This window comes from Ammospiza nelsoni, chromosome 7 (genome assembly GCF_027579445.1).
Source record: "Ammospiza nelsoni isolate bAmmNel1 chromosome 7, bAmmNel1.pri, whole genome shotgun sequence".
Taxonomy (NCBI): domain Eukaryota; kingdom Metazoa; phylum Chordata; class Aves; order Passeriformes; family Passerellidae; genus Ammospiza; species Ammospiza nelsoni.
The window spans coordinates 13,507,548-13,520,257 of NC_080639.1; the positions used below are offsets into that span (position 1 = coordinate 13,507,548).

Sequence of the window (12,710 nt, forward strand, 5' to 3'; positions counted from 1 at the left end):
GACAAAAGAAATTTTCAGTGTCAGTTTTGCAAATTAGGCCACAGAGCAGCAGGGCTCCTCACAGGACAGCAGTTAAGTAAGGACTGCCAGACTGTGCTGCAAGATTCTGGATTAGTTTTCTGTCTAGTAACTTTTGGGTTCTATCTTCTTCCCTTTGCTCCTAATCACATTTCCTTTTTTTTTTTTTCCCTCTCTAAAACCCAGAAAAAAATATTTTGTCAGGGAGCCACAAACAGCTCTTAAACCATCATGTCAAGAATTTTCTGAAGCTCACTAAGAGATGAGTACTTGACTGTTCTGCTATAGCACCAGAACAGTGTTGTTAAATCATTTTCCACACTACACAGAGTAGTACTTACACATCTCCCACTGCTTTTTACGAGTTTGTGCCACCCCTACATTATTACCATTAGAAACCTTTTGGTCAAACCTTTTAGCAATCTGCAATCCAGAATTTTAAACTGATTGAGAAATTAGATGGATTTGAGAGGGATTTGTTCCAGGTACAGAAATTAAACCCTCACCTTAAAGGTAAATTGGATGAGTACCAGTAAGATCCACTGAATCCTTCTGCCCCACACAAATGGAAACCCATGCATCAGGAAACAGAGCATGGAAATTTGCTTATGTGGTTCTGGTACTGCAGACCATGAGGAAGAGAGATTAAAACACTGTCAAGGCTGCCCACAATGAAGGCTCACAATTGAACAACAGTGGGGAACAAAAAAATCTTCCACTTAAAAGCTGAGGACCATCAGTGAAAAAGCCACTTGGAAACTATAAAAACACCATAGCTATAGTAAAGTAAATTTTTCATTTGTAAAAAGAGTAATGTTGTCACACATGCAAGAGAAGTTATTGCAAATTATAACTGTGCTGTAATTTGTAATTAGGTACCAACCTGTTCAGGCTCTGTAGAGATGTTTTTATTCAGGCTCTCATTTAATGAGTTATCTGACAAACCAATTAAGTACTCTTTCCCCTCTTTTTTATCTGAGAACAGAATATTTCCCGAACTTGAAATTCCACTATCTTCCCGTCCATCGCTGCTGGAAAGGCCACTTGGTCCATCAGATTCCAAATCCACGAGCCTGTGTTGTTCCACAAGTGGTTTCTGACAGTTTTCACTTTGGCCAGCTGTTACACCTTTCCCTCCAGGGGTGTCCAATGAGGGACAGAAAACATGGTTTTCTGGCTGGTTATCAGACAGTGCTACACCCAGTGGGCAGCAGTGACTATCTGAAATGATGACATGATCTTCCTTGTCTGTCATGGTAATGAGAGGCTGACTGCAGTGATTGCATCTCTCTGGGATAGGCTTCATTTCCTGCACGGGGAGGCATTGTACCAGAGCCAGGCTGTGGTAGGCTCCACAAGCAATCTGGAGCACCACACGTCCTGCCAGGTGCTCTACCTTCTGTGGCTTTGTCACTGGGAAAGTTGTTGTTATGAGGCCGAGCTGGCAGCCACTCCCCCAGGCCCATATCTCTCTGCTCAGCGACAGTGCCAGCGTGTGCTCCTCTCCACATGCCAGCTGCAAAATCCGCACGGACAGCAGAGGGCTGGTTTCAGAGTCACAGATACTGACCAGCTGCGGCTGGGGCACACAGGGCTGGTTGGCAGCTGCACACTGGCCAGCAGAGTTGTCCCCCCACATGTACACCACGCCGCTCTCCGTCACCGCTCCATTGTGGAAGCTGCCGGCTGCCACTGTAATTATACGATGGCCAAGCAAAGTACTCTCTAAGAGAGGACTGTTAACACATTCCTCAGGTCCTGATCTCCAGGGCAGCTTTCCAAAACTGTAGACCTCTCCACCTGGGAGGGTGGAAAAAAGAAAAACAAATCCTAGTATGAGTGTAAAACCATTGTTAAACCAATGCAAAAATACGAAGACTGCTTCAGACAAACAGATATGAATTCCTAGCTTAGTCCAGGCTCAACAAGACTATAGCTATTGATATAAGAAGGCTGCTGGTTGCCCTCTGCAATTGCTGCTGTTAAGTTCTACACCTCACACTAATGTTACCCTGTGCATGCATGCACTGTTAAAGTAAGTAATGCTTTTCTGCTAAAAACTCCATTATGCTCCAGTCAAGCGAGTTAAGTGTATTCGTTGGTCCTTTCTCATTTAAGAACATACTAAAGGACATACAAATGTGTATGAAAAGCACAAAGTACAGTCCTCATCTTTCCAAACACAGATCTAGTATCACTTCTGAAAGAAAAAAACTTGACAATAACTGAAGATTGTTACTGCCCCAGACCATAACAATTAGGTGTTTATTACCTTCAGTTAGAAGTAAGCCATGGTGGATTCCAAGGGCTGCCTGTAACACTGTCTTTCCACTGAGGCCTGGGAGCCTTTCTGGAGTCACAGAGCAGGAACCAGCCTTCCAAACATAGACCAGGCCTCTCTCTTTGGCTCCTTCTGCCTCTTCTGAGCTACAAAGATTGCATGAAATTGGAACACAATCAGGATGAAGTTTTCCATGGTTCAGTACTGCCTGTGTAGGAAAGGCTTGGTAGTTCAGACATTAGCTTTACTTTCAAGCCAACATATTTATATTATCAAATTGTGAAGTAAATGTTATTTAAATGAAAAGGTGTCTTCTGTTTGAAACCATAAGCTTTTTCACATTTGTACTTGTCCATGTACCAATTGCTCCCATTAATAGTGTGTTTAAAACATTACACCTGTAGGAGCTCATCCTTTATACACTTTCATTTCTACCTCTAGAGATAAAAACGAGGTTTTGATTATTTGGGTTTTTTTCCTTCTTTGTAAATTCTTAATGAGTGGCCCAGATTCAAATGAGTCAGCTATTCAAATCAACTGAACCATGAAAAAACAAATATCCTGAAATAGTGTGCAATTATCAGGGCTTGCAGGAGTGACTGGAACTATGCAAACTTCAACACACTGTGGTTTGAATGCTCAGTCAGCAACTTCTCCAACTCAGCACAAAGAAATTCCTCAGAATTTTGACAAGCCCACAGTTTTACCAATTTGAAGAATCCCTTGATTTAAATACAAAAAGTTATGTTACGCATCAATATAGCCTACCTTAAATTAAGACTAGACTTAAATTAAGAGTCAAGCTTAATTCCCTAGAATTTTATATAGACTAGACTGTTATCTACTCAGAAAGAAAAAAAGAGGTTTAGATCCTAATTTGACAATAGCCAAGTCACTCACTCCCTTCATAAATCAGCTCTTGCAGCTTGACATGAACTTGTGGAATTAAATACATTAAGATGGCAAGGGAAGGTTTGACAGAATTACAGTCTTTGTCTAGAAGAAAAGGCACAAGAAATAAAATGTACTCCAAACCTGTAGCAAACCCATAAAAAAGCTATTCTGATACACCACACTGCAGGCAAACTCATGCAAGTAGCCCTGTTCCTGCAGGCCATGGATCTGTTAATATATGTACTTTGTTAACTGTGGTGCACAGGATGAACATCCTTATGCAATCTGCCTCTGAAACATTCCAGTTAAGAATAGCTAGGAAACCAAATTATCTCTCTTAGCTCCTGTGTCCATCCCAAATATCTTTATTTTTCTATAAAATAGAAAGAAAAGAAAGAAAAAATTTAAAAGGTGACAGTCTAGAACTCTTCTAGAATTCAAGTAAATAGTAAAGCAAACATTTAAAATGCAAACAGATTTAAAATGCAGAGTCCACCTTGCACTTCAAATACATAGGACTTGTGTTTAGAATAGAAGTAAATTTAAAAGGCACCAATCAAGGAATATATACACAAAGAAAAAAAAAAGGCTTAAAATTTTAATATCAATATAAGGATATTTCACCTAAGATAAAAATACAGATTTTACACAGATGGGCAAAGTACTCCAAAGGATACAAAATTATAATATTGAGAATTTTCATCAATATATTGTACATCAAATCAGTTCAACACCCAATATTTGTGCTTTTATCCGTTTAACAGGTCTTCAGAAAACAGTGTAAAACAAATCTGGACCTCTACCAAGTATCTCAGTGCAAGAAAAGCCTACTGGAGGACTACTGATCCAGAATCAAAATTCACAGGGGCAGGTACCAGACAGGATGTACTGTTCACTTGGGACTGCTACTTTCAAGTTTGTAGCCTGTGGCTATGGCTCCAGAAATTACAACCATCAGCTTAAAAAAGAAGTTGCTGTTGTAGCACCTTTAGTGTTCCAGCCACAACTGAAGCTAGGATAAGAATCTTCCCTTTAGTGAAAGTTTTAGTACAAGTTACATAAAGAGTATGCTGATATCACTTGATTTTCCAGGATGACCATGAGCTGCTCTATTTCAGGGAGCCTCTGTGGTTTCACCTAGCTGCTCATTCTCACCTTCTTTCCTGTGAGTCCATCTGTCAGTGGCAGCACTCCATCCCCACCAAATTGCTCCTCTTTCAAAAGGAACAATAGAATTTGCACAAACTGAAAAACAAAAAGCCCAGCAATTTAGTCACAAACAACATAAAACAATAACAACAACAAAACCCCAAAAACCTCCAAAGGTTTAGCTCCTGCATTCAATAAATAAACACTTGCACACTGCCAGAAGGGATCAAGTATTTATATTTAGTTCACTCACACTGAGTTGGCAGACAGAAGCTAAACAGCCAGACTCGTCCTAACTACTCAGCTCACAATGGCTCTATTGTAAGGACAGAATGAACAAAACCTCATTCAAAGGCAGAAATCCACATCAATCTCTCTATACAATTCTCATTACACCACGCAAAAAACACCAAATTGATTCATTTTCAGTCATAAGACAGAATTCAATACTCAGCTAAATTTAAGATGAATAGATTTGCATGAGCAGAAAATGATTAGGAGTTGAATTTGTAACTTAATTCCTGAAGCAAATCACACATCACCATTAGCAGGTGCAATAGTGCCTGGGCAGAAATGCAGAAAGCAGAGTCCAAAACATTCATGCAAACTGGTAGCAGAGTGCCTATGGAGATAAAGACAACCACAGAAGACGAGGGGAAAAAAGAGGCTGCTCTAGCCACAATTTCATCCTTTCAGATTTTGCATTTTGCAAGTTCACCACCACACCTTTCCATCCTCATGAAGATAACTTTGTACTGCTTTTCTTGGAATAAAACAAAGCTACAGTTAATCTTTGTTTCTTATGAGCTGTTTGGCTTCTTTTAGTATTAAAAGAATGGCGATTTCTCTTGATCTACTCCTTACTATATGAAGTATTACAAATATTACATTAATGCATGTGTATAATCACATTTATTCAAAGTTTCACATATAAATGCTTTAGAGCTGTTGCTTTATTATAGTTGCTGTCTGATATACACTGTAACAAAACAGAAAACAAATAAGTTAGTATAAAAATTAAGACCCAGAATAAGTCATCTGAAGCTTTTGTATGCAGAAATATATATGGCCAGTCATGCATACAAGAGACCAAATATATTCAGACCTGTAACTCTCATACAGGAGTTTCAGAGCACACTTGGAAACAGTAATCATCAAGTTGATAAATAATTAAAATAATTAACAAAACCTCCAACACTTCCACTGGAGTGCTGTGAATAATGAATTACCAAGGAGACCTTCACATATAGAAACAACACAGCATACAAACAATTCCAGTCCTGCACATACAGGACCCTAAGAAGAGTGATTTGGGCTTCAGAGTTGGCAAGGAACAGACCTCAAAAAGATAAAGATTTGATAACATTTGGTAGTGTGATAAGTCATATACACCCTGCTCTAAAAAACCCCCAAAACCCCAAAAACCAGAGCATACTTTCTAGGAACACAGACACACCAGTCACCACAAAGGTTCTGCTTTCAAGACAGCCTCTCCTTCCTCAACTACAAAAGGAAAAAACCACTTACAACTGTAAAAGTTAACTTTTAAAATATTAACAAAGGAGTCTCACAAATACAAAGGAACTGTCATGTGATGCTTCAGCAGCAGAGGTGTTGATGAAACATCAAAGGAAAATGGAAGTGCCTTTTGGAACCATAATGTGCTCTTGCTCAGAGCAAGTAAATTTAGGGTTTTCTTTAGCCTACTCAAAACCACCTAACCCTACAATTCATTCTCTTGAAAATGCCAGCACCCCTCCTTTGTGAAGGACTCTAGCTTCAAATAAAATGACTCAGTGGGTCACAGAATCAAAGAGATGAACATCTGATAGAGTAATTGAAGTATCAACAAATACACCATTTACATTACATATAGTTATTTGAGGTTAAGGAACTAAAATTCTTGACTTCTAGAATTTATGGACTTTTTTATGGACTCAGAATTTTTTTCATTTTCATGAGCCTTAACTGCAAAAAAATTTATGGTAGTTGTCATGAAACCTTCTGATTGTAACAAAATAAAGACAGGCATTTGATTAGCTGTTTTGCAAGATCTGCCTTCAAAGCCAAATTGAAAAACTATTTACATAATTCTTAAGTAAGAAAGCTGCAACAGTGGCAAATTAGAAACTAAGAGCATGATAGATATTTTCTTTACAGAAGCTCACACTTCAGGTTGCATTACCAAGCATTTCTGCACATAAGGGAAAACAAGAGTCAAACTGTCTTCTTTCCACAGATGAGACATATTTAAGGCATTTTGAAATCACTTTCAATTTCAGTTCAAGTTCTTATTCACTCCTAGGACAGCACAACATTATTCCCATTTCACAGCTAATGCAAAATACAAGTTGCTTTGCCACAGCTACAAACTAAGTAAAGTTCTTGTAACAGAAGGTTTCTTCCTCCCAACAGAAACATGTCGCTTTCCTTGCTTACCCTTACATCATTTATACATTGTGTCCTCTCCACTAAGTTTACCTGCATTGTTATTAGCTGTAGCATTCACAGAGGTGAACGCCCAGGCACAAAACAACACTCGTGCATGGAAGCTCAGTGTGACACCAGCACCCTCACTGCTCTGCCCAGACCTTCACCGTTACATTTTGCTTCCAACGCTGCAAGTGCAAAGCAGCAAGCAGTGCCAATTATGAAATGGATTTGTGCTACAGACAGATGGTCACTGGCATGACACTGATGTCATGCTCTCCACTTCCAAAGTTAAAAGCTAATTCTCCAGAAATCCAACGCTACCACACCGTAACAACTGCCACTGTTGGGAATGATGTGGAGCAAACACTTCTCTCCCTATCACGGACTGTGCTCTTCGCTGACCAGTTTTAAGCAAGCACCACAGACATGAAGGTAACCTCACATTCACTGCTGAACAGCAGCAGCTGGTATGCCCCTGACTTTGAGCAACACTGGAACTCCCATGAGCCTCATGTCAATAAACACTGCAAATATTTCTACAGCTTTCACACATGTTTACTTATGTATTTCCAAATACATTTTTAATACATTTGTTGCATCACATTTAGCAATAACTCGCAGGACCAAGACTGCACATTTGTCATACAGAATTACCTACTCAGGTTCTGAAGAGGTGATCTCCAAGCTTCCTCATTCAAAACAGAGTTGTCAACATCGTTTACTACTGGCAACTGTGGCTTACATAAAATGTGTGACTGGTTAAAGAGGCCCTTGTGTTTTGGTCAGCATTAACCACTGCTTTTAACATTGTGTGATTAAGATCTGCTCAGAACAAAACAAAACAACTGGCTACTGAGAGACAGTAGAGATCCCTTTGGATGAGGGCGAGGGTGCAAAGCTTTTAACGCCAGCTCCAGCGAATGCAGGATGGTAGCAAAATAAAGCAGTAAAGAAGCCGGGGGAAAAAACCAACACAGGTGAAAATTAACTGCTACAGCATGCAATTAAAAATTTAAAATTTACCGCACTCGTAAGAGACATAAAAAATCTGAATCTCCTCCTGCCTCTTTTTTCTTTTTTGATTATACCTAAATTTTGCACATTCTCATGTGGTTACCCGTCTGAAGACAGTTCACTCTGCAGAAATTGAAAGTGCAAAGTACAGCCAGTTTACATTAGCTGCTGCCCTACAACAGCAGTGATTAACTACAAATCATCTACGAGCACTCCGGTTGCTCCGTATTTTCGTTCTGGAAGAGGAGGCCTGTGACAGGGACAGGACACCACGTCACCTGTACAGGATGCTGCAGCCGCAGCAGCACCATCACTCAATACACTCCAAAAGCCGAACTGCATTAACACCCGAGCAAGCAAGGCACGCATAGGGACAGGACCTTTAAACGCAAGTGGGAGGAGATGAAGGGCATGTCAGTTACAGTTCGGGGTCTCTTTCCACCATGAGGGAGGGGACCTTTCAGACCCGACAGAAATACACCTCGATATCTGTGCTGTACCAGCCCATCACAGCGCGGTTGGAGTTGGACACCCAGGGTCGGTCAGAGCTGCTCTTCGGCCTCTCCCCAAGTCCCAGAGCTCAGCCGGGGGCAGCGCAGGGCCTGTCCCGTGTGTCTCCGGTGCCGCCGGGCGCTCCCGTCCCGCAGCGCAGGTGCGGCAGGCGCGGGGAGCGCGGCCGCCCTCAGGCGCGGCTCCCCCCTCAGGCGCGGCTCCCCCTTGCCCCGCGCGCAGCCCCGCGCGCAGCCCCGCACCTGTTGCCGCCCGCAGCCGCGCGCTGCCCGCAGCCCCTCGCGCCGCCCGGCTGACTCACGCGGGGGCGCGCGACGCGCAGGAGGCGGGGCCAGCGCCGACGGGTCCCTGCCCGGGACAAAACAGGCAGAGACCGGAGCGACACGTGGGTGTGCGTCGAGAAATATTCGAGGCGCAAATAAAGAGCTCGGGGCCGGCCCAGGCAGGATCGGTGACAGCGACAGCGCCCGCCCGACCCTCCCGGCTCCGCAAACCCGCCCGACACCGCTGCTTTAGCGGGGAGCAGGTCTGCGCCACAGCTGCCCCAGGCCCAACGTGGAGCGGCCTGGTGTGAATAGCTGTGCTGCCATGTGTGCATGCGCGTGTTTGTGCGAGCCATGCACACACGCCTAGGTGTGCTTTTCCACACGCATAGATTGCACATAGAATACATTTAAATATGTACACATAAATAGAGCAATATCTGTATATATGCAATATGTATATACACCTATGTGTGTATATACACGCATGCTATACATATATATATATTAATTTATTTTTTTTCAGTTACAACAATCAGCAGCTATAAGCATGCTTTCTTCATTTATCATCTCTGGCTACCTGGCAAAAGTTGGATTACTTCTCTTTGTGACAGTATTTCCCCTCTACTCCCTGACATGCAGAGGCCGGGTGGTTGGGTTGCAACAAGAAATCATTCCTGCCTTCCCAAGACATTTTTGCTTTAAATAAATAACTATGCTCATGGAAAGTGTTATTCTTGGACATCTAAATATTGAAGCAAAGTGAAGATTGCATGTGATATGTTCAAATAAAAACTGAAGGATCTAATGGGTCAGCATAAAAATACCACAGGACAATGTCTGCTCCCTCAGCCCTTGTCATTTTCCCTGTGTGGGTTGGGTGTTAATCCTAGGAAGCTGCACAGTGAATCCTGCTCATGCAGGACTATAAGAAGGGGATTTTTGGCCATCCACATCCAGGGTAAATCCCCTGTGCATTCCCTGCTCTGCAGTGGGCAGGGTTAATCACTTTGGTTATTCTGACATATGGACGAGACCATCAGCTACAGCTCATTGCACCCCTTGGACACGTAATCCAGCAGGGACAGACAGGTCCCCACGCTGACGGAAATGCCAAAGCAAGGGCAGTCAATGTACAGCTCCTGCAGAAAGCACAGCTCAGCCACAGTGCTCAGAAAGCTCACCCGAGAGCCCAGAGGCTGAAGTCTGAAGCCTAGAACTGCTACAGGCAGGGAGGGAAGGCAAGGTCTGCTCCTGTGTGAAACCTAGCCCTTCATTATCCAACTCACTACACTGAGAGCTGCTTAACTGAAATAAGTGTGTACAAGCAGAAAGTTTGGATTTATAAATTCTCCATCGTCAGGTATGAAAAATGTTGGCTGTTTTTGGAGGGCATGTACCAAAGGAACTGAAATCAATGGAAATACTCCAGAGGTGCATCTGGACTTTCAGAAATCACAAGACCCTTTGAGGCAGAGACCTCATGCGAGTCATATGAGCTGTTATTTACAGACACAGAGGATGAGGAGGAGCAAGGAGAAAAAAAGAGATACAGTTTAATTTAAACAGGACAACATGGGAGACATGCTGTGTGTAAGTGCTGTTAGACCAGGATGCAGCAGCTGCTGTTCAGAGAGAAGGAGCTCCCAAGAAGTCCAAGGCCTCCAGCACATGGAAGCAGTGACTGCAGCAGAGGTATTTAATGTCATATTGTGATACTTCTGCATTGAGATAGGGGAAGCCTGGGTGCTTCCACTTGTGGGAGTGCAAAGCTGTCACATTTGCTTCTAACCAGACAGCATCAAACTTTGCAGCTTCAGGCTTGTGAAGCTACTGAAAGAGGAATCTACCTTAGATGACAATAAGTGTCTTTGATGAGATGAGCAGGGAGAGGAGATTGCACTCCAGCAAGTTCTATGCCAGTGAGAGATTGCAAAACAGGGAGGCAGCCAACAACCTACAGTTCTGGAGGAGGCAGCATGCCACAGATTGCAAATCCTGTGTTGACAAATTATAACCCATTCAACAGAGCTGCTTGGGAGGGCTTGAAGCCTGCTTGCCATTTACTGCTACCTTTTTCTATAGCTGAGTAGTGTACAGCACTGCTATGCTGTATGGGCCAAATTACCAGGCTGTGTAAATTATACAGTTGTGAGGAAGGAGGTGAAGGGTAAGGGATTAAGGGGGAGAAGAATACATAAATGTAAGCTTCCTGAAATTTCACTCCTGCATTTGAGTTTTGGTTCCTGCCCTAACAGGTTATTATAATTCAGGTTGAGGGGAAATAGCATGCCTTTAGCATGATGCTGGCAGAAGTACCCTCTGCAGTTAAGGCAGTTTTATCTTTGTGTGTTCTGAGTGAACAACAGAGGAACCAACACAGGAACACACAGACAGTTGCTCCCCTCACAGCCAGTACTGGAGATCTATGACTGGAAGAGAGAAATGAAAATGATGTGCATTGCTCAAAGCCACTGCAGTCAAGGAGAAAGAAAAGAAACTCATCAGTAGAATGGAGTTTGCCAGTGACACAGTTTGTCCCCTTTTCCTATGCCAGCTGTTAGATGTAACCAGAGCATCCCTTTCTCTACCTCCTCTGCAGCCCCTGCAGCTCCATAGCCTCCAGAGCTGGAGGTACTGCACACAGGGACCTTGGAGTGACACTGATTCTTTCCAGGAGCAAGATGTTGTGGAGGGGTTCAAATGGGTGAGGTGCAGCATCCAGAGAGCCAGAAAGGAGATATTTTATCCAATGGTTATTCCAGCCATTAATCAGTACTTAATTACTGAATGACCTGCTAGTAGACCCAGCAATCTAAAACACATACCAATTTCTTCATGAAGCAGAGACCAGGCATCCCATTTGGAGCTGCCACATCCTATGTACATCTAGAGAAGCTGTGTGAAGGATCCTGTGCGACTGTGTACAAGGGGATCAGCAGGTGAGCAATACTGCCTTCCCAGTGCTTGCTGGAAACACCTCCTATGGCAGATAAAGGCAAATCAAAAGTCCAGTTTTGCCTTTAACATGATATTTGCAAAGCCCCATCCCCATTTTTCAGGGAACTCCTCCACTGCAGCCGTGGAGGTATCACAAAGACTCTTTGATCCACAGCAGTGTGCCAGGAGATTGTCTGGCTGAACCAGGGGGGAAGCAAAGGTTTTCCTTGAAGTGAGCAATCTCTGCATAGTTGAAAAATCTGGCATGAGGTCATGCTGGCATCACACAGGGACAGGAAAGCTGTGAGAAGGTGGAGTGGGGCCACTGCTCAAAGCTATGCTCTAGCAATACCTGGATAGCAGCACAGTGCTTGTTTAGTCAGGTGGGCTGGTCTCAGCTCACTGCTAATGAACACAGGATGGAGGAGGTCTGGAATTACCTTTGAGTTTGGCCTGAGTGGGTCAGCAAGCCCCAGAAATTTTGCTTGGGTGTTTGCTTGGGAGACTGTTAGTGTTATCATGCCAAGCACTGAGAAGCTTCATGTGACTTTCTACTGTGACCTGACAGGATCAACAGCCAGGTGGTGGCACTGAAAGTGATCAAGCTGGAGGCAGAGGAGGGAGTGCCCTTTACAGCCATTCGGGAAGGTAAGACATAGAGGAGCATCACTCTTGAAGAGCGTTTGTTTTAACATGGAAAAGCTCCATAATGTCTTCCTCAGTCCTTCCTTGCTTATTCAATGTGCCAGCTGTCCTTCTCCCAAAATTCTCAGTGTCCTTATCCTCTCATGGAGGATGTCTTCACGCTGGGCTGGACAGGCATGGAATGGACAGAGAAGGAATCTCTGGTGTATGCGCTTGTGAGAGATGCACCCATGCCTGTGATAAGGAAAGTGCCAGCTGCAGCCAGAGCATGTTCTTTCTAGCAGTGTCAGGGCCCCCTTGCACCTTCTGCTTGCTGCCTCCTTCACAGCTGCTTTCTCTCTCCCTCTAGAAAGTACACAGCATTTGCCACTGCTGCATTGGGCAGTTGTAGACTTGTTACTACAACCATGACACTTTCCTAGCCAATTCCTGGAGCATCACAGATCCCAGCCCGAAGATAGATACTTTCAATAAAAGTGATGTGTAATAACATGTGTTATTTCAGTCCAATGAGAAATTCTTCTTATCAGTCGACTTTGTAGAGCACTGGGCAGATTTCTCAA

At 43.3% G+C, this 12,710-nt stretch overlaps 2 protein-coding genes across 3 annotated transcripts in view; one reads left to right on the plus strand and one right to left on the minus strand.

Annotated features, from left to right (window-relative positions):
• Positions 1–8,581, minus strand: part of ALS2 (alsin Rho guanine nucleotide exchange factor ALS2) — a 36,848-nt gene extending 28,267 nt beyond the window's left edge. For both annotated transcript variants that reach the window (XM_059476111.1, XM_059476110.1), the window contains exons 1-4: positions 8,542–8,581; positions 4,349–4,438; positions 2,291–2,445; positions 902–1,818 (exon numbers count right to left, since the gene is read on the minus strand). In XM_059476111.1, coding sequence (XP_059332094.1) covers positions 902–1,818; positions 2,291–2,445; positions 4,349–4,368 — 1,092 coding nt within the window. In that variant the 5' untranslated portion in view covers positions 4,369–4,438; positions 8,542–8,581. The remainder of the gene's footprint in view (positions 1–901; positions 1,819–2,290; positions 2,446–4,348; positions 4,439–8,541) is intronic.
• A 1,565-nt stretch (positions 8,582–10,146) lies between these two features.
• Positions 10,147–12,710, plus strand: part of CDK15 (cyclin dependent kinase 15) — a 36,701-nt gene continuing 34,137 nt past the window's right edge. The window contains exons 1-4 of the mRNA XM_059476184.1: positions 10,147–10,257; positions 11,120–11,269; positions 11,407–11,504; positions 12,071–12,150. Of these exons, the coding sequence (XP_059332167.1) occupies positions 10,147–10,257; positions 11,120–11,269; positions 11,407–11,504; positions 12,071–12,150 (439 nt within the window). The remainder of the gene's footprint in view (positions 10,258–11,119; positions 11,270–11,406; positions 11,505–12,070; positions 12,151–12,710) is intronic.